The sequence below is a fragment of the Chiloscyllium plagiosum genome, chromosome 30 (assembly GCF_004010195.1).
Source record: "Chiloscyllium plagiosum isolate BGI_BamShark_2017 chromosome 30, ASM401019v2, whole genome shotgun sequence".
Taxonomy (NCBI): Eukaryota; Metazoa; Chordata; class Chondrichthyes; order Orectolobiformes; family Hemiscylliidae; genus Chiloscyllium; species Chiloscyllium plagiosum.
The window spans coordinates 25,205,584-25,225,311 of record NC_057739.1 but is presented as its reverse complement, the minus strand read 5'-3'; the positions used below and the strand labels follow the sequence as shown (position 1 = coordinate 25,225,311).

General features: G+C 40.2%; 1 protein-coding gene and 1 pseudogene across 2 annotated transcripts in view; one reads left to right on the top strand and one right to left on the bottom strand.

The window, feature by feature from the left end:
* The window catches only part of LOC122564827 (protein crumbs homolog 1-like), a 176,087-nt gene extending 157,460 nt beyond the window's left edge, over positions 1-18,627 (bottom strand). For both annotated transcript variants that reach the window (XM_043720129.1, XM_043720130.1), the window contains exon 1: positions 18,552-18,627. In XM_043720129.1, the coding sequence (XP_043576064.1) occupies positions 18,552-18,624 (73 nt within the window). In that variant the 5' untranslated portion in view covers positions 18,625-18,627. The remainder of the gene's footprint in view (positions 1-18,551) is intronic.
* A 389-nt stretch (positions 18,628-19,016) lies between these two features.
* The window catches only part of LOC122564830, a 70,021-nt pseudogene continuing 69,309 nt past the window's right edge, over positions 19,017-19,728 (top strand).

Below are 19,728 nucleotides of genomic sequence, written 5' to 3'. Positions count from 1 at the left end.
ACATCATTTCATTTCAGTTTGTACAATTAGCAATGACAAAGCCTTTCTTCATACAGCCACATTTGAACTATTCACCTCTCATCCAAATCATCCTGCGCAGCCTGTGACTAATGCATTAACCCTAGTGAATCACCAGTGAATGCAGCATGACTCCCCTGTACCTGTTACTTTCATCAAACATGTTGATTGTTCCAGAAACTCAGTTCATATTTGGATGTATGACCCCCTTCAGAGAAAATCAAACAGAATAAAACAATCAATTCAATCCTTTGAAAGCCTTGGATCAGACGATGTTGTTGTGCTAATCCATGCATTACCACTTCACGTTCAGACAGGATTAGTATTTATTTTTCCTGGATCATGAATGCCAGGTAGAAAACTAATGAAAGATGATGTAGGTTCAAAAAGGTTAACAGCTTAAAATGGGATGCGAACATAAGATAATTGAGGACAACAAGTTCAAATGAAACTGCAGCAGAACATAATCTTGTCACAGTTTAAGTTGCATATGTGCCCGACATTTACCAGGGGTGGTTGGGGCTGGCATGGGGAACACAGTGGTGTGGAGGTGGGATCTAGATTTAATAACGGGATATAAAAAGATAGTGCTGGATTGGGAAGCCATTTTACACCTTGACTGATTTTGTTTCCACTTGATTGACCGACCTGATTCAAGAGGTCCAATGTTTTCCCTAAAATGCTCCCCAGGTCTGATCAGCACACTCAGGAAAAGTTGTCGCTTGTTCACATGAAGGTGTTACTGTTGAGCTGCCTACCTTGCCAGGAGTGTACAGTCAGAGCAGGGCTGCTGCAGAGTGTGGGCAGTGGAACAAAGTTTTCATAAATTGTGCATTTTCATCACGACCCTTGCAACCACAGGCCCACTCCAATATCCATGGCCGTGGAGAAGTTTTGAAAGACAATTACCAACCTTCTGTTGGAGAATCATGAGTGTGCCAGGATTCTGTCACACTCCTTGGCAGGAGCGTGCCCGCTCCCTGGCAACAGACTTCACAAAACCACCCTCAGGAGGTGTTGGGCCCCTAAGTTACATATTCAAGGGGTCTAAACATTGGGCCAAAGGAGTTTAGTATTGACTCCAGCACCAGTTTTGGGCAAAGATATTACCATCACTCTATAGTGTTGTTTGTGCTATTTCACTCCCAACAACCAGCACAATTCTACAGTTCTCTCTCTCTAAAAACAAACAAAGTCTTGAAGAAAATAAGTCTTCTTATCAGTTGCACATGACCTATAATGGTCTTTTGTTTAAAAAAAAGACATTTTACTATGATTTCATATCAATTTGTGCACTAAATATCCACATTGTAACAGCAATTTTCAGAAATTGTGACTCTAAAAATCCTTTTAGCCTTTGTAATCAGTAATTTCCTGAGATAGAATCTTCATCTCTTACCATATTTCAGTACAAGGTGAATGGGAACCCAGAAGAAATAGTGGCCTGGATTTTCTGCAGGATAGATGGCAGTTGCTCATTGGGACCCCGTGGAATTCCATGTGGAGCAGATTCGGACGGAATTGTTTGGGAAATTAAAGATTCCACTGGACAATTTCTCTACACTGTAACTCTCCAAAAATGTCCATTTAAATCCGACAATTTGGAGGGTTCTGCTTCAGTTAAGTGAATAGTTACTCAGGAACTCAGACTGTTAAATACCAAGTCTAACTCAAGAGTTACAATTCAACTTAATCCCTAATTTATCACAGACACTGGGCTTTAACTTGAGGCTGAGGGTCTGCACAGAGCTTCACCTTGAGGCTGGGAGTCCGCACTAGGCCAACGATATCTTCCACTTACAATCCAACAACCATTCAATAACATCCTGGCTGATCCAAAATTCCACACACCCACTTTCCTACTGTTTACCAATAACCCTCGATTCCCCTCATGATCAAGAATCTATCTGTATCAGCCTTAAATATACACAAGGACTTTGAGCCCATAGCTCTCTGTGGCAAAATGTTCTAAACACTCACAATCCTTTGAAAGAAGAAATTTGTCCTCATCTCAGTCTTAGTTGGCACCCAAATTCTGAGACTATGCCCTCTGGTCCTAGATTCTCCAGTGAGGGGAAACATCATCTCAGTATTTACCCTGTCAAGCTCCTTAAAAATTCTATGCGTTGCAATGAGATCACCTGTCATTCTTCTAAACTCCAGTCAATAAAGTACCAAATTGTTTAACCTTAGCTCATATGACAATCCCGCCTGCCAGGGATCATCCTAGCAAGCATACTCTGAACTGCCTCCAATGAAATAATATCTTTTTTTTAAATAAGGGGACCAAAATTGTTCACAGTACTCAAGATGTGGTTTCTATAGTGCCTTGTACAGTTGCAGTAAGACTTTCTTACGCTTATAATCCAACCCCCTTGAAATAAGGGTCAACATTCCATTAGCTTTCCTTATTACCTGCTGCACTGTGTGTTAGCTTTCTGTGTTTTGTGTACAAGTCTCCCCAAGCCCCTCTGTGTAGCAGCTTTCTGCAGTTTTTCCTCCATTCTACTGTTCCATTGTTCTCCCTCTACAACTGAACAAACTTCACATTTTTTCATATTATACTCCATTTGCGAACCCTTTGGCTACTCAGTTAACTTAGCAATAACTCTAAGTAAACTGTTTGTATCCCTCTCATAATCTGCCTTGCCACTTATTATTCTGTCATCTGCAAATTTTGTTGCAAACATTCACTTCTTTCCTCCAAGTTATTAGTATCTATTATAAACAATTGCGGTTTAGCGCTGAGCCCTGTGGAACCCCACTGGTCATGGGTCAACAGCATTTTAAAGAACTCCTTTTCCCCACTCGCTGTTTCCTGCCCATCCGCCAATTCTCCATCCATGCCAATGTACGACCTACAACACCATGAGCTCTTATGACTTAACCTTTTATGAAGTAGGTTGTCGAACACCTTCTGGAAGTCCAAAACCAACACAGCCTCTGGTTCTATCCATTCTGGTTGAGTCTTCCTTGAAATAATGAGTTACCCTTTCATGAAGCCGCGCTGACTCTGCTTGATTAGATTATGATTTTCCAAATGCTCTAATAGGAGTCCCTTAATAATTGATTCCTCTACTTTTCCAAAAATAGATATTAGACTAATTAGCCTATAATTATCTTCACTTTTACCTCCCTTTTCAAATACCGGCTTCACATTTGCAGTTTTCCAATCCTCTGGAACTTCTCCAGAATCCAAGGATTTTTGGAAAGTTACAAACAACGCTTCCACTGTCTCTGTAACTACTTCTTTTAGAATCCTAGCATGCAAGCTCTCAGAGCCAGGGGATTTAGTTGCCTTTAGCCCCATTAGTTTGTCTAATACTAATCCAAAATGGTGGTGGAGCAGGGTTCCTGACCTGGAGCTCCTCTGCTCTGTCCGTTTCTTTTCTTCTTTTTTCATGTTTTTTTCCATTTCGATTTACCTCCTATCCTCGGACACATTGCTGCCAGTGAGTTGAGCCAGTGTAGACTTGACGGACTCCCAGCCTAGAGGTGAAGCCTAGTGTGGACCCCTAGCCTCGCAGTGAAGCCCAGTGCGGACTCATCTGCTTTGTCTGCTTTTTGTTTTTCTCTTTCTCTTCTTTAGAAGAATAAGGCTGAACTTTTAACTTTATTTCTTTATTTTTCTAATTTATAGCCAAGATTTTGTACCTTCGGCATCTTGGTACCCAAGGTGGTTCCAGAAATAGTGACTTTGCACACTTTTTTGCTGTACTCACTTATACGTGTGACAATAAAATATAATTCTAATTCTAATTCTAGTGATGGTGATGCCCTGTATCCCTTTGCTGTATTCTTCAGTAGTAATGGGATGTTCAAAATATTTTCCACTGTACAATATCTGACAGACCTTCATCTCCAGACCTGCCAGTATCCCACTGCCTGTCCCACTGTCAGGGCCCACCCCATTTTCCACACTGCTGGACCTGCCACACCCTGCCTCCCACCTCTGGCATCTACCCCCCTCTGGCGCTGACAGCCTTCCCCGACCATCAGATGTGACACCATCCATCCCCTGCTCTGGACCTGACAGCTCCCTCCCACCCCATCCTACCCTAAACACTCCATTGCTTGACCATCTTGCCACCCTGGACCCGGGCATTCAAGTTACCTGGCACTTTATCAACTTGGTATCCTGCCTTACCTGACACACTACCCCTGACCCCACCTGGCAACCTACCCACTTGGCACACTAACCTCAAACTCATCTTCTGTACTTACCCCTTTCACAGCATTTGTCAAAGTGGCTAGAATGCTGGACAGTTAAATGACAGAATACATCAACCAACTGTGGTGAAAACATGGCCTGGGTGGTTTGAGGAAGCTGTCAGGATGGCAGCACGTTTTCACGTTTCTGAAGGAGTCCGGATCAGAACTTCCTGTCTGAAATGGGGAGCTCCTTTGTTTTGTTTAAAAAAGGAGCAGAGTGTCAATCTGTGCGAGACTGCCACTGCTCGGAAAATCCAGGAATTATTTTTCCCAAGGTTTCTGTTAATTATCTGACAAAGTTATCATGGAAGATGAGGGACTTCTTGTCAAAATTCTCCCCCATGCCTCGTGTTTGCATGTAACCAGCAGTGGTGGTTTGGGGGTTATGGGGGTAAAATTTTACCTTATTCTCAAAATCAATCTGATCAGGTCTCAGAGCCTTCATTCTAATCAATTGGTTGACACAGATTATCTTCCAACTCAATCTGAATGAAGTGATTTTTACTTGTGGGCCACTAATAAGCTGAGTAAAGGGGCTGAGTTCTGTCAGAGCTGACAGTCGCTGCACATGCACTCACTGTCAAACATTGGCTACGACATTGTATCTTTTTGACGTGGACTTGACTCTTTTGCATTTTTACTTAATTTAAAACGTTGTTCGTGAATATCAGTTGAAGAAACCACTTTCGCTGCATGTGTTTTGATAAGGATTGGATCTAAAGACAAACATTAAGATGCAGAAATTCACTAATACTTTACACACTAAAATATACCAAATAGGAAATGAAATTGTAATGAAAATGTCAGGCTAAAATGTTCCACAGTCCAACTCTGCCTTAATAGTACATCCCATTGTGCTTCTGCATACTTCATTTTCAGTGCCTTATGTCAAATCGACAAGGCAGTGATCTTGAAGCCTGCTGTCATTTTTGCAATAAGAATATTTGAAACAGTTTCACAGAGATGATCAAACAGACACATATGCCCTCATTATATCGCTAGGAAAAATATGGGTACATATTCATCTTTACATCACTGAGGATTGTACTTTGACACTTCACCTCAGATCCACTCCAGAGAAATCAGAAGTATATTCTGCCTGTTCATCACCAGTGACCCACTAGCACTGCCTCTGACACAATCCTCGCATTCAGTAGGAGGATCATTGAGCAAGTGCTAGTGTCCTTGTTGAAGACAGTTCCACAAGCGCTGAGGCAAAACTCTTGCAACATCAGCCATGATGGGCTGAACATTGTGTCCAGATGGCCAAAAGGCATCTCCTCTGTCAGGTTCAGATCCCTCTATTCACAAACAGCTTGTGTTCTAGGGGAGGACAAAGAAAATGCTACAAAGTTGCTCTGAAGCTCTCCTTGAAGTATTGCCATTAATGACTGGGAGGAACTTGCTACTCATTGCTCAAAATGGCAACAACATGGCCATCATGCATTGAGTTCAAGGACTATAATGATGAGGAAGAGCAGCGATCAAGAAGGAAAGGAAAAGAAGAGAATTTTGCTGTCCTGATCTTGTGGTATGTCTTACCCCATTTTCTCAATGACCAGTGTGTTAAACATCTGCCTGATGAAGATGTGTAACCCTGAGTAGACAGCATCTTTGAATCAAGGACCTTTGATAATATCCAATGATCCTTGCGATATTCCAGGGCAATTGGTTCTACCTTTTCCAAATGGCCACCAGTAATCCGATGAGTCCCCTGCCTTCTGACTGTTTAATATATAACTCCGCAATAGTTAATGGCATGAGTTCATCAATGCAAGCCATTAATGAGATCTGCCATGTTCATTTTCACTACTGGTGGTGTACCAGTCTGTTAAATGTTTGGGTAAGTCTGTCAAGCTTGCTGTTACTGTAATACCCAGCTCACTTAGCAACACTAGTTTTATTCATATTAGACTAATGTTTAAGTAAAATACAAGCACATGGTTGAATTGGTATCCCATGTCGTAATCATTTAGGCATACTAACTACGTAAACAGCTGCACTCACACTCTTTTTATTTTGAAAACTTCACTAAATCTTAATTTTGTCATAAATATCTGTACCCCTGACAAAATAAAACATCTTTGTGTTCTCACCATAGAACAGATTGTGACATCAAGGATTCTTAATCTTATGTGAGAGAAATTTAAAAGGACAATGCAAGTATTGTCCGACATGCTTAAATATAATTCCTGGCACAGTGCATAATTCAATCTTTTAAATAAAAGAAAACTAAATTCTCATTAACATGGGTGCTAATCAAAACCATTACTGGAAGTGACTGAGAACAAAATGATTATACTTTATGCAACACACAGAGAGGCAGAGTTATAGAAATCAATGAAACATTTCTGTCATAGTTTTATGTGGATACACCTTATCATCAATTTGAAAATGTGGAACAGAGGTCTAGGGATTTTGCACAGAAGAATTGTCCTTCAGAATGAACATCCCAGTAGGCAGTGTCAGTTGTTTGCAGTACAGAAAACCAAACCAAGTTTAGGGTTCTGGAGTTTGAAGAAGGTGGGGGCACAAAGGAGAGCAATTGACACGTTTCTTATTAGCTCGAAAAGAAACACTGAAATTGCTGAATAAACTCAGCATGTCTGGCAGCATCAGAGGAGAGAAAGCAGCGTTAACATTTCCAATCCAGTGACTCAAAAACTGAGATTTCTCAGTCTTAGGAATTGTAGCTGTGGATGAGCAAATAGTTACCAAAGAGAGGAACTAGAGTCCTCAGCGCTGTCAAGTAGTGTGCATGGTCAGCTACCTGCACAAGTGATAGACAATGCCAGTGGCATCTCTGCATGTGAAAGGAATGTGTCACCTACATCCGTCAACTTCTGCAGGCAGATATGCACCTTGCCTCTAGTGGGGCAGTGCAATGCCTGTGGTGCTGCAGTTCACAGCAGCATTGAATTTTCTTACCATCAGCTTCTTTGAAGCTCAGCTGGGGACATGTGCAGCACCTCCCAATCAGAAGCTCATAAGTGCACTTGTGAGTTAATAATGTCCTTTACAGAAAAATGTTGCACTCTGTCCAGTTCAGCCAAGGTGTTTAAGCTGTCTGATTTGCAGCTATTGCTGAATTCTCAGAGTGACAAGTGACCCATTGCCACTATGGAGAGCTCCGTGGCATCATCTCGCCACATTCCTGAATGGGAAGGCATTTCATCCCTTCAATGTCCCAGCACAGTTGTGACCACAGGTAACAGCTTCTGTGGGTATGCACCATTTATCCAGGGAACTGCCACAACATTCACATTCTGCACAACTCCCAGGGTCTTTGAATGTTGAACACCCCATTTACCTGCCTCCCATATCATCTTCAAGGCTGGCTCATGGATGATGAGGCATGCCCCAGGGAAGGTGTGGCTTGTAACCCCAAAGAGCAACTCTTAGTCTGATGCCATAACAGTATTACAAAGCTGCCCATGCACTCACAAGGGCCATCAGTTAAGAGGCAATTGGTCTTCTGAGGACGCATCTGATTGCCTGGACTCCTGGAGGAGGAGCACTCTGGTACTCAGTGGACAAGGTCTCCAGAACAGTCATTGTTTGCTGCACACTCCACTGCCTAGCTCCATGGCAGAGTCCAGTCAGCTGTTTTCTCAGCCAAGGAACAAAGGGAGTTTGGCAGAGATGCTGAGCGAGCCAACATTGATGCTGCTGCTGATGAAGCCAGGACAGTAGGAGGTGGCACAGGGCAGACAGGTTCAAGAGAATATAATTCCTGAAGAAGGGCTTATGCCCGAAACGTCGATTCTCCTGTTCCCTGGATGCTGCCTGACCTGCTGCGCTTTTCCAGCAACACATTTTCAGCTCTGATCTCCAGCATCTGCAGACCTCACTTTCTCCTCAAGAGAATATAATAGCAGCTATGCTTTGCATGAGCATGTGAAACACTGAAACCTACGTGCCAAATTTTGTACAGACACATTCTTGTCTCCACCATAATGCTTGGTTTATAACTTTAAACATTAAACTACTTGGCATAAGTTATAAGTTAATTTGTTCCCTTTGCCCCACTAGCCTCCTATTCAGTTGTTTTGTTCAGAGCCTCAGTAATGAGTTATGTAGGTCAACATAGGGACTGTGCTCCATGTGTCAGGACAGACATTTGCCAGGGGCATTCATTATCACTGAAGTACAGAGGGACTAACAATGCACTTTGATTCCCAAACTCCAACTGTCTGGCTCCCACTTTCCACAGGTTCCATTTCTCCCAGAAGAAAGAAATGAAAGTGATCTTTGCTCTGCATGATGTGCATGTGAGCATTCGGAGTCATCATCGCTCCTGCAGGATGTCTGTAAGGAGGATACAAACAGTTAGAAGATTCAACATATTTGTTTTCTTATTCAATCCAGAGATGTGGGCATTGCTAGCAGGCTAGCATTTATTGTCCCTCCCTAGTTGCCCTTGAGAAGGTAGGGCTGAGCTGTCTTTTTGAACCACTGCAGTCGAACGCTATAGATTTATCCACAATGCCATGAGGGATGGAATTCCAGGATTTTGGCCCAGCAACAGTGAAGAAACAGCAGTATGTTTCCAAGACAGGATGGTGAGTGACTTGGAGGGGAACTTGCAGGGGGTGGTGTGCCCAGGTATAGAATGATGCTGAGGTTATAGAACATAGAAGAATACAGCGCAGTACAGGCCCTTTGGCCCTCGATGTTGCGCCGATCCAAGCCCACCTAACCTATACTAACCCACTATCCTCCATATACCTATCCAATGCCCGATTAAATGCCCATAAAGAGGGAGAGTCCACCACTGCTACAGGCAGGGCATTCCATGAACTTACGACTCGCTGAGTGAAGAACCTACCCCGAATTTCAGTCCTATATCTACCCCCCCTTAATTTAAAGCTATGCCCCCTTGTAATACCCGACTCCATACGCGGGAAAAGGTTCACACTGTCAACCCTATCTAACCCCCTAATCATCTTGTAAACCTCAATCAAGTCACCCCTAAACCTTCTTTTCTCTAATGAAAACAGCTACTGTTTGAAAAAAGTATCTGTTGCTCTTGTCCTTTGAGATGGAAGTAGTCATGGGTTTGGAAGATGCTGTCTAAGGATCTTTGGTAAACTTCATTGGTGTAACTTGTAGGTGGTATACACACTGCTGCTACTGAGCGCCCGTGTTGGACGGATTGAATGTTTGTAGATGTGGTGCCAAGCAAGCAGGTTGCTTTGTCCTGGATGGTTTCAAGCTTCTTGAGTGTTATTGGAGCTGCACTCGTCCAGGCAAGTGGGCAGTATTCCATCATATTCCTGACTTGTGCCTCGTGTCTTGTGGATGGTGGAAAGACTTTGGGGATTCAGGAGATGAGTTACTTACCCCAATACTGCTAGCCTCTGACCTGTTCTTGTAACCATTGTATTTATGTTGTTAGTCCGGTTTAGCTTCTGGTCAATGGTAACCTACTGGATGTTAATAGAGGGAGATTCAATGATATTAAAGTCATTGAATGTCAAGGGTGATAGTTAGATTGTCTCTTATTGGAGGGGGTCATTGCCTGACATTTGTGTGATGTGAATGTTACTTGTCACTTTTCAACCTAAAACTAGATTCTTTTCCAGACTTTGTTGCATTTGGATTTGGACTGCTTCAGTATTGAGGAATAGTAAATAGTGCTAAACATTGTGCATTCATCGGTGAACATCCCCACTTCTGATCTTATGATGGAGGGAAGGTCATTATTGAAGCAACTGAAGATGGTTGGACCTAGGACACTACCCTGAGGAACTCATGCAGTGATGTCCTGGAGCTGAGATGACTGACCTCCTACAACCACAACTATCTATCGAGATGGCAGAGTCCAACCAGCTGAGAGGTTGCTCCCGATTTTCATTGACTCTACTTTTGCCAGGGCCTCTTGATGCTGCACTCAGTCAGATGCAGCCTTAAGGTCAAGACAGTGAGCTCTCAGCTGCTGAGACCTATTCTAGCTCCTTTTCTGTTTTAAGTGTGAACCCTGGCAGACATGTGAGAGACAGTACCATTAGCAGTGTTACATACTAGCTACAATGGAAGTGACAGATATTGGTCACACAAAGGCTAGAGATTGCCAGCACAATTATTGTGTGTGTGTGTGACAATCCTGTGCAGTGATATGCAGTAGGGGCATGAAGCATTGTGTAAAGAGTTGTACATAGCCTGGTGGAGCATAACCAATCATGCATTCTCTTGTAGCACTGGAGCCAGATTCTCTGAACTGTCCTTGGGCATTTGCGAGATGGTCTATTGTTGCCAGATTTGGGAAATGCACTTCACCTCTCTCTTCGGGAAAGGAGGCATCACTGAACAGTGTTGCTGGTTATAGCCAGGTCTTAGATATCTCCATATTGTGAGGGTGATGAGCAAGGTTGAATGATGCTCCTGGGTTGGAGAGAGTGAATTGTTGTCCGAGTGTCTTGTAAATATTGCCCCTGGTGTTGTAGGCCCAGAATGTCCTGGTGGGATTCAGAGCTTCCTGCCTGCCAACTTCATTTGCTGCTCTACCCTCACACGACCATACATACAGCTGAGAACATTACCGCATGAGGAAACCTGAGCCAAGCCTGTGGGGAAAACCTGTTGCTTTTCAGCCTACCTTTATATGTCTGTCCAATATGTCTGCAACTAGAATCTCTCTTCTGGGTTGTTAAAAATAATTAAGTTACTTATTCAAGTATTTTGTTGGGAAAAGCAACCAGTGACTACATCGCTTCCTCACCAAACCTGCTTTATGTCTAGAAGAAACATAATATGAAGAAAACAGCCACTGTTCAAGAACTCAGATGCACAAATACGAATCAATACATCTACTCATGATTTATTATTTATTCCTCAATTTACAACTCTTCAATTTTAGCAATGTAAATCTTCTCTTCCATTATTTCCAGAGATCCTACATCTCCCTATTTTTTACTACTTTGCTAATTACAGTGTGCCTTTGGGTGTCCTTGGATGTGTCATTTCTCTATTCCTGTTCTTCAAGCCTCTTGACCTGTGTAACCATTTAGTCTTCTGTACAAGTACATTCCCATTGCTGCATGCCTTTGTTCCAACACCCAGGATTTCCCAATGTTTCTGCTCCCAGTGAGCAATGTCCTGACTTAGCTGGAATCATTTTACCCACGGAACAATCCAGCGTATAATCTGAAGTATTGACTGGTTTTACACATCATGAGCTTGCTTTCTTAGACAGTTCACATTTTGAAACAGTGTTTTATTTTAAAAATAGGCTGATTGCAACCTCTCGAAAATGATATTTGAAGTCGGTGTGCCAACCCTCTCTATTCATTTCTTCTCATTTTTATGTCCCTCCCTATCAGCCCAAAGTTGGGTTATTTCACTTTACATTATTAGACTGTGGATGTTCTATTCAAATTTGAAAGGTCAGAAGTTTTACAATAAATTTCTTAGCATTTGACATTTCTAATACAGTTTCCTTTTACCCCAAAATGTGTTACCGGTTTAAAAAAATCAAAGCTTGTAAGTGAACTTTGGCTTATTAATAACTGAATGCACATGCATTAGAAAATCATTTCTTTACTGAAAGAAACTGTGCTAATGCATCTCTAGCATTGAGTGGATCTGGAAGACAAAAACACGTGAGAGTGCGAATGGATCACCGTAGCAACCTGTTAGATTCAGAAGTCTGAATTTTATCTTGCTCATGGACTAACATTCCATGCTGCACACACAACCATGGCATGTACAAAAATGTTTCAAGTCTCAACCTGGGACTGCTCATTCTGATGCTACCCCCTCTAACTTAATGCTCCAAAAGGCTAGTGAAAGCTAAAACATCTGATTATTCAAACAAAATAGTTTGCCTGTCAGTGAAAGCCTGGACACCAGGGATTTTCAACAGAGCAAAGGTCTCCACTGTGGAATATTACCCCACCCCCTTACTATGAAGGTGGGAGAACTCAGGGGTTTGATAATTTCTTGATGCAAAACTTGTGATTTCATAAACATTTCACATATTCTAATTAAAGTAGTTCAGTCTCATTGATACCTGCTCTTTCCACTTGCTGATACTATTGTATGATTTGCAAATTTTTCATTTAAAGCTGTATTATGAAAAACATGATTGGTAGTTATATTATCAGACAATTGCTTGATGTGCTTGGCATTCCACTTTAAAAAGTATACGCTTTTCATATAACTGGCAGGTATTGTCTTGTCACACAATCGTGAGACTTCAGAAAAATCATTAACAAAGAGGAGGATGCAGATCTCTGCCTTGCACTGACAGTAGTCTGTTATTTATAGTGAAAATAGATCAGTTTTGATATATAGAGTTCTCATTGCCTCCCTTATGATAAATTGCCTGATTCCACTCCTTTATTTGGAAATTGATGGAGTTAAAACAGTTCCTTTAACAACTTTTAACAAACAGACATTTTGAGAAATTATTCAGATATAGAAAGCTTCCATAAGTACCTTCTTACATACCATCCTCACAGTTACACCTCTATGGAGAATATGATAAGAGACCCCACCCCATTTAGATTGTTCTGAGATCTCTTTGGCTGTGTTCTAATGTGCCCCATTATTTTGTAATGTCATATACAGGGCCCAATGTTAAATGATCTTGTAATCTAATATTATGGAAGAGAGTGGCATTGCTGATGATTTAACCAATGAGTAAGAATGAGCTGATGAGTATTACTCACTTCAATCACCAGTAACTGTAGACATGTACAATGCTGGCCACAATACACAGAATAGACAAAAAGAATCCAGCCTGTACAGAGCTCGACACAATACACTCAGATCAAACTTTGATGATTATTATTTTTCTGCATTGATTCATCCTTATTTATAATGTAAAAATGTTACAGAAAATTAAGTAAACTTTCATAAACTAAAACCAATAAATAGAGTGAAAATATTGCAGATGCTGGAAATCTGAAATAAAACCTGAAAGTGCTGAAGAATATCAGCCAGTCTGTGGAGAGAGAAGCAGAGTTAATATTTCAAGTCCAATATTGACCCTTTGGAACTTTGGTGTTCAAAAGAAGAGTCACATTGGGTCTGTTTCTCTCTATCAGACCTGCTGAGGTTCTCCAGCATTGTCTATTTCTGGAGCCAATATATGCCTCATCCCCTGACAGTCTCCAGCCAAATATGTCTTTGTCTCTCACAATCTCAACCTAATATGGATCTGAATTTTTCTGATAATCTAGCGTCAATTTCTGCCTTATTCACTGGCTTACCAATCATCATGTACCTGACTCCCTCATGATCTAGAGTGATGTTGATTTGGTAATCTAGAACAGTTATGCGCCTGAATCCCTGATGATCGTGTTTCAGGATATCTTAATTCGGAGGTAATGTAGAGCAAGGACATGTTATTCTGACAATTAGGAGTTGACATGATTCTGGCTTTCTGAAAGTCTAAAGGCAGTTTATGAAGAACCCTACGATATTACACATTTGATCCCTGGAACCTAGAGGTGGTGTATTGGCTTGGTTCAGTATATCTTTACATCCTTGCTGGTTTCAATGTAGCCATGTTTTGGAAAATATGAACATTGATTTAGAAAATCTCCTTTTATCTTCTCCTGCTGAACACTCTCTGCTCATTCCTGAAGAAGGGCCTGTGCCTGAAACGTCGAATCTCCTGTTCCCTGGATGCTGCCTGACCTGCTGTGCTGTTCCAGCAATAAAGTTTCAACTTAGAAAATCATATCCCACACATTACATCAGCTAATCTAAAACTCATTTAGCTGAGTCACTGTCCTCAACCAACCAGCACCAAGGCACTCTTCAGTGATGCTCATTGGGTTCTGGTTTGTACTCCTTGGTCTGAGACAAGTTATAGCATTATTGCCCATGTCTGAAATGAATTATCTCTGAACAGAAGGATGATCAGATTTGTGATCCTCCTGCTCTCAGTATAAGTCTGAATAGTTCACTTACTGAAACCAAAGGAGAGAGAAATGTAATAATAGAGGGAGCTGTTAAAAATGTGAACATGTGAAACATAAAAATGTGAAAAATGTTTAATAGAAGACATTTTCAGTTTAATCATGAATCTGGATTCTTTCATGGAGCTCTCCTCTAAGTGGAGAGTTGTGGATAATCCTCAGCCATAGGAAAACACTGGAACTTGCTCCACCTGAAAAAGCTCTCATGTCAGAAGTGAATGATCAATGGTGAAAATGAATTAGTATAGCTTACAAAGTGACTACTTAAACAAAAATACTTGGCAGAAATAGATTAATTTCTCTCTCTGTGTAGTGACTTTCTCAAGTATCCTTTTCGTCTTCTTTCATTTCTGCTTCACTGTGAAGGACCAAACTATTCTGAAAATCAACATGTCTATTGCTGTTACCAAGTGTAATTATGGACACAAATGCTCCACCACACTCAAAATATTCTGCACTGTATCTGTACTTCTATTTAACATTCATTAGCAGCAGTGTGTTCTATCTACAAGATGCACTGCAGAAATTTGCCAAGGATCCTTAGATAGCTCCTTCCAAACCCATGACTACTTGCATCTTGAAGGACAAGGGCAGCAGATTCCCAGCAGAGAACACCACCAGCAGCAGATTCCCTTCAAGCCACTTCCCATCCTGACCTGGAATTCCTTCAGTGTCCTTGGTCACTGGAATTCCATCCCTATCGGCATTGTGGGTCCACCTTCAGCCATGGACTGCAGTAGTTCAAGAAAGCAGCTCACTACCACCTTCTCAAAGGCAACAAGGGATAGGCAATAGATGCCAGTCCAGCCAGTGATGCCCACATTCCATGAGTGAATTTAAAAAATGCTGTCCAATTAATTTTAATGCTGTTTCAGAAATCAGTGTGCAAACAAATTCTTGGTGTTTGATAGTTTTGTTTTCTGCAAACTTCTTTAATATTCAGTGATTTTGTAGTGTAAGGATTTAGTAACATATGGAATGTTCCCATCAGGCAGAATTCTGATGCTTTTACTATCGAGCTGGTTGGAGATTTAAACCAGATATTATGCTAAGTTCTCTGCCACATGGTGCAGTAAAGTCAAGGGTGCCATTGAGGACATCTTGTCCGGACTGGAACATTCTCATTTGCCAAACTAGAAATGTATTAATCCAGGGGTGAACTAATGATTCAGTGGGAAAGTACAGGTCGTTCTGATGTAATGTGCATTTTGTGAGCGTGAATTCGCTGTAACATGATTGACAAATTGGGGACATGGTTTCTACAGCGGAAATGGTTTTTACATCACTAGCACTTTAAATGCTTTTTCCAAAGTGCAATTTTTCTATAATGCGGGGTCACACAAGATCGTGTTATAGAAGAATTACCTGTAGTATCATTGAATTTTATTCATAATGTCATCAAAATGGAAATGTGACTTTTCATTCTAATATCTAATAAAATAAAATTATTTCATATAGTTTCAGTTGTTCTCTCCATTTTTGGGTTCCCTCTCTCATGGATCATTTCCAAAGGACAGATAGATGACCTATTCCAATGTTAGTCATGACTGTTCTGACAACTAGAACAACTTTCAATCAGTGAGAATTAATGTGTCAATGAGCCATATGGCAGGAGACCATTTAAAAGTTCAAAGCCTGTGTTGAGTGAGTGCTAAAAGCTACTAGCAACACTCATTACAGAGATGTAATTGTAAAAACAAATTGCTGTTGCATCACGTAGCTTAAAAATTTCAAATTTCTAAGTGAAGAGATAGTTTTGTTCAGTTATTAATACTAGTGTTGTAGTTTTCATTAGAATCATTTCCTTCACTTGATAAAATAATGTTTCAGATGTAAAGTGATGAGCTTGAATAAGATCCCATCATCTTCAAATTTCAAAGAGGAACTATTGCTTTATTATCAACCATGGTGTAAATCTAACACCTAGTTTACTTTTTAAAAAGAGATTGTTGCAATGTTTTTAAAAGAATACATAAAATAATGAAGTTCACTCAATTAACAGTGATTACTGTCAACAGAAATCAAGTTCTTTATCTTGAGTAAACAGTGAAAAAAGTTTGAATTCAATAACAACTCTGGAGTTAAGAGTCTAATGAAGACTCTGAAACCATCGCCAACTGTTGGAAAAACCCTATCTGGTAAGCAATGTAAAGAAGGTTCATTTACAGCTTCATTAGAAATTAATATTTGCTCCACACCAAAGAGTTTTGCTTTAAAATGCAAATTTGATTGAGAAATGTAGAAACATTGCTTTCAGAACCCTAGGTGTTCCACAAACAGACAAATTTTTCTAAAGGCTTGGCTAAGTCCATAGGCAATGCTGCTTCCAGTGTCTGTGGAATTAATAAATTCTGAAGACAGGAGCACACAAGAAGCAGAAATCCAATGACACACACTGAAACTCAATTTGGAGTACCAGCCAAACACAGCAGCATTGAAATCCTAACAATCATCTATCAGACATAAAGCACCACAGCTAGCCTGAAAGCAGTTTGAAGTCTTGTGCATTCAGTGTTGGCAAATTCTTCTGTTTCCCATAGCAACAGTTAATTGAAAAACAGTGACGTGGTTTGAGACGAAAGAATAGGAAAGCCCCACTGCATTCTTAGCTAATGAAGCAACCAGGAATATTCAAAGCCATCTTCAAATAATACACTCCTCTCCACCCCTACAGGATAAGTATATTTCTTTTGCACACAACAATTTGTGCATTAAGTAACCGTACAGACCACAAGTGTTCAAGTTCAGAGGACCAAATTTGGCTTTAGTTTGTATGAATGTTGGCAATAGGATCCACATGTTCACTGTAACATACATTTTCAAGAGATAAATATGTTCAAACTGTTGTGAATTACAGAAAAAATAGATATTTGAAATGCTGTTGAATTCAACAGTTGAACAAATTTTATCAACTGTCTTAGACCATGATCAGCCATTTACGGATCCCAAGACAGAGCTCAAATTAGGAGATTTATATACGTCACTGGCCTTGATCTGGGTAGGACCAGCACAGGATCTGCGACATGAACAAATAGAGCTGGTTAAAAGCACAGGCAGAGGTCACAAGAAACAGTCCTAATGGTAACATTCATCTGGCACTGCCATCTGGCCCACTCAATGTCAGAATCATCAACAGCTAACCTTTCAGACAGAAGAAGAAGAAGATTATATTCTTTCAAATGTCATCTGCGGTTTCTGAAACGGTTCCACTGTATCTATAACTTAAAGCCTATAACTTAAAGCCTATAAAGCCTATAACTAATTGATTTCCGACATCATCCACATGCTTCCATTGCAAGTATTTATTAACTTTTTGCAAAATGTTAAGAAGATTAATAAAATTAAAATGGGTGACTTATGACAAATGTAAACTTAAACATCTATATAACTTCAAAATTACACTGAAGAAACCATTCTAATGGGCTAATGAAAAATATCATTTAGAGGAGAAACTTGAATAACAATATAGCTGGATAAACAACTAGATCGAAACCCCTTCCCGACTTTCCTAGTTACCTTCCCTATCATTGATTATTTTACTTAAAGCAATGCAAGAAAAGATTATACCTTTAAGCCCAATGTAATTTCTGAAGTCTTTTGCACTTTTTTTTTAACTGGTAATTCCTTTTTTATGTTTATCTTACAGCCAGAGCCATGTACCCAATGTGACTTTTCTGACTACTTAATTGGGTTTAAAATATTAAACCTAGACATTACTGTTCCTAATGAATTTATATTCCACCACAAAATAAACAAGTTACTTTTATGACAGTCTGTCTGAACATCTCAATTGAAACACGCACCAGTGTGAACTAATCCTTAATCTCAATATTGAAGGAAACCATGAAATGTGTAGGTATAGGAACAGAGAATTTCCTGTTATCTTGCAGTTTCAAATATAACTGTGACCAACTTGCAATCCATCCAGAAAGCGCAGTGAATTATTATAGTGTAATTATCAAACACTGCTAACTGGTGTAACTATGGTTACTGCAAGAAAATGCCAGTGAACTGCTTTTGTTTCATAGGTTCAGAAGTTAAGCAGCTTAAATCCACTTAAAATTAAATGTAAGTTATGGTAAATAGGACATCAGCCTTGTTTGAAAATCAAATGATCAGATAAAATTCAAAGTTGATTTTCAAATGTAGTTTTTAAGTATTATGTATTACTCCATACAGACAGGCACAGCACAAAGGATTCAGCTCACATGATAACAAAATACGAATAGCTCTCCAACAATCCAGCTTAGTGCTTTGGATATAAAGACCACGTTGATTGAGTTAAGCCAGTCTATTCCTGGCTGCCTCAATAGGCAGTTACTCTGTCAACTAAACTTTAGATCATGGTGTTAGTGAAGAAAGTTTAGTACAAAAGACTGACAGCTAACCTACCCCAAATGAAGAGGAACAGCAGAATCAGCTCAGCAGAGAGCTGAAAATGGGAAGAAGTTCTCTCTACTTCCATGGTTACTGAAGCATGCAGCCTAGAGATTCTGTGTAAAACTATTTGTAGCAGCTCCCACGGTCATCTGCCTCTGCAGCATGTCCTTCGAAAACTGCCTACGAACTGATGAGAAGAACATCACAGGCACTCCATGCTCTGTCACTTCTGTGAACACCAATGATGCTCTGCCCCTGTCCAGTTCTACAAGCTTTACTCAACTCGTTACAGCATGTTGTAATATATGGTCTGGAGTTCTGAACTAGACTGGGCGTGGATTAACTCTGTCTTGATTACTGATGCCTCAACAACTGAATCTCTAAGTATTCTTGTAGCCTTTAACAACAAGAAATCTTCGTAGCACATGGATTCCGAAACCCTCTCGTCTGTGAATCTTTAGAGAATTAATTAATTTAACTGCTCGCCCAGAAGCTAAAGGTGTAACTTCAAAATTGTAATCTTCAACTGATATTTTAAAAAAAGGTACTACCTTGAAGGTAGGATGGTATCACCTAATCCTTTGATATACTGATTATTGAAATAGTCAATTGTTTAGTACAATATTGTTAGATAGTGAATCAAACTTTATTCAAGGTTTAAGATGGTAATATTGAAAGCTCCTTTTTTATTATCAGTGAAGGATTTTTTATAAAACAGAGCAGCTCTTCATTTTGGCTTGCTTTTGTTAATTAATTCTTTATATTTATTCATATTTTATAAAGTCAGTCTATATTTTCATCGGACAGTACTTTTGGGAGTTTTTACATTTTTACATCTAGGTTCCTTGTCCTGATTTGCTGGCATTAAGATCAGTGCAAGGCAAAGGGTTAAAGCAACATTTTTGATCTTGACTTTGCCTTGAAATTAATTGTAAATTGAGAGTGTCCTGCCTACTAGTAGTTGTATTGGTTGAGGTTTTTCCCATTATAGCTAGTTATTGGGTTTCTGTGTTGGATAGGACATTTTTGCTGGGATTTTCTGAACTATTTTCCCTGAAAGTTCATTATTGACTATGGTCTATCTGTAACAGTGTGTTTGTGTTGCATGGTGATGGGTGTCATGTGTTGCCTCATGATGGGTGTGATTATGTGTTGCCGAGCAATGGGTGTGTCCATGTATTGCCTCACG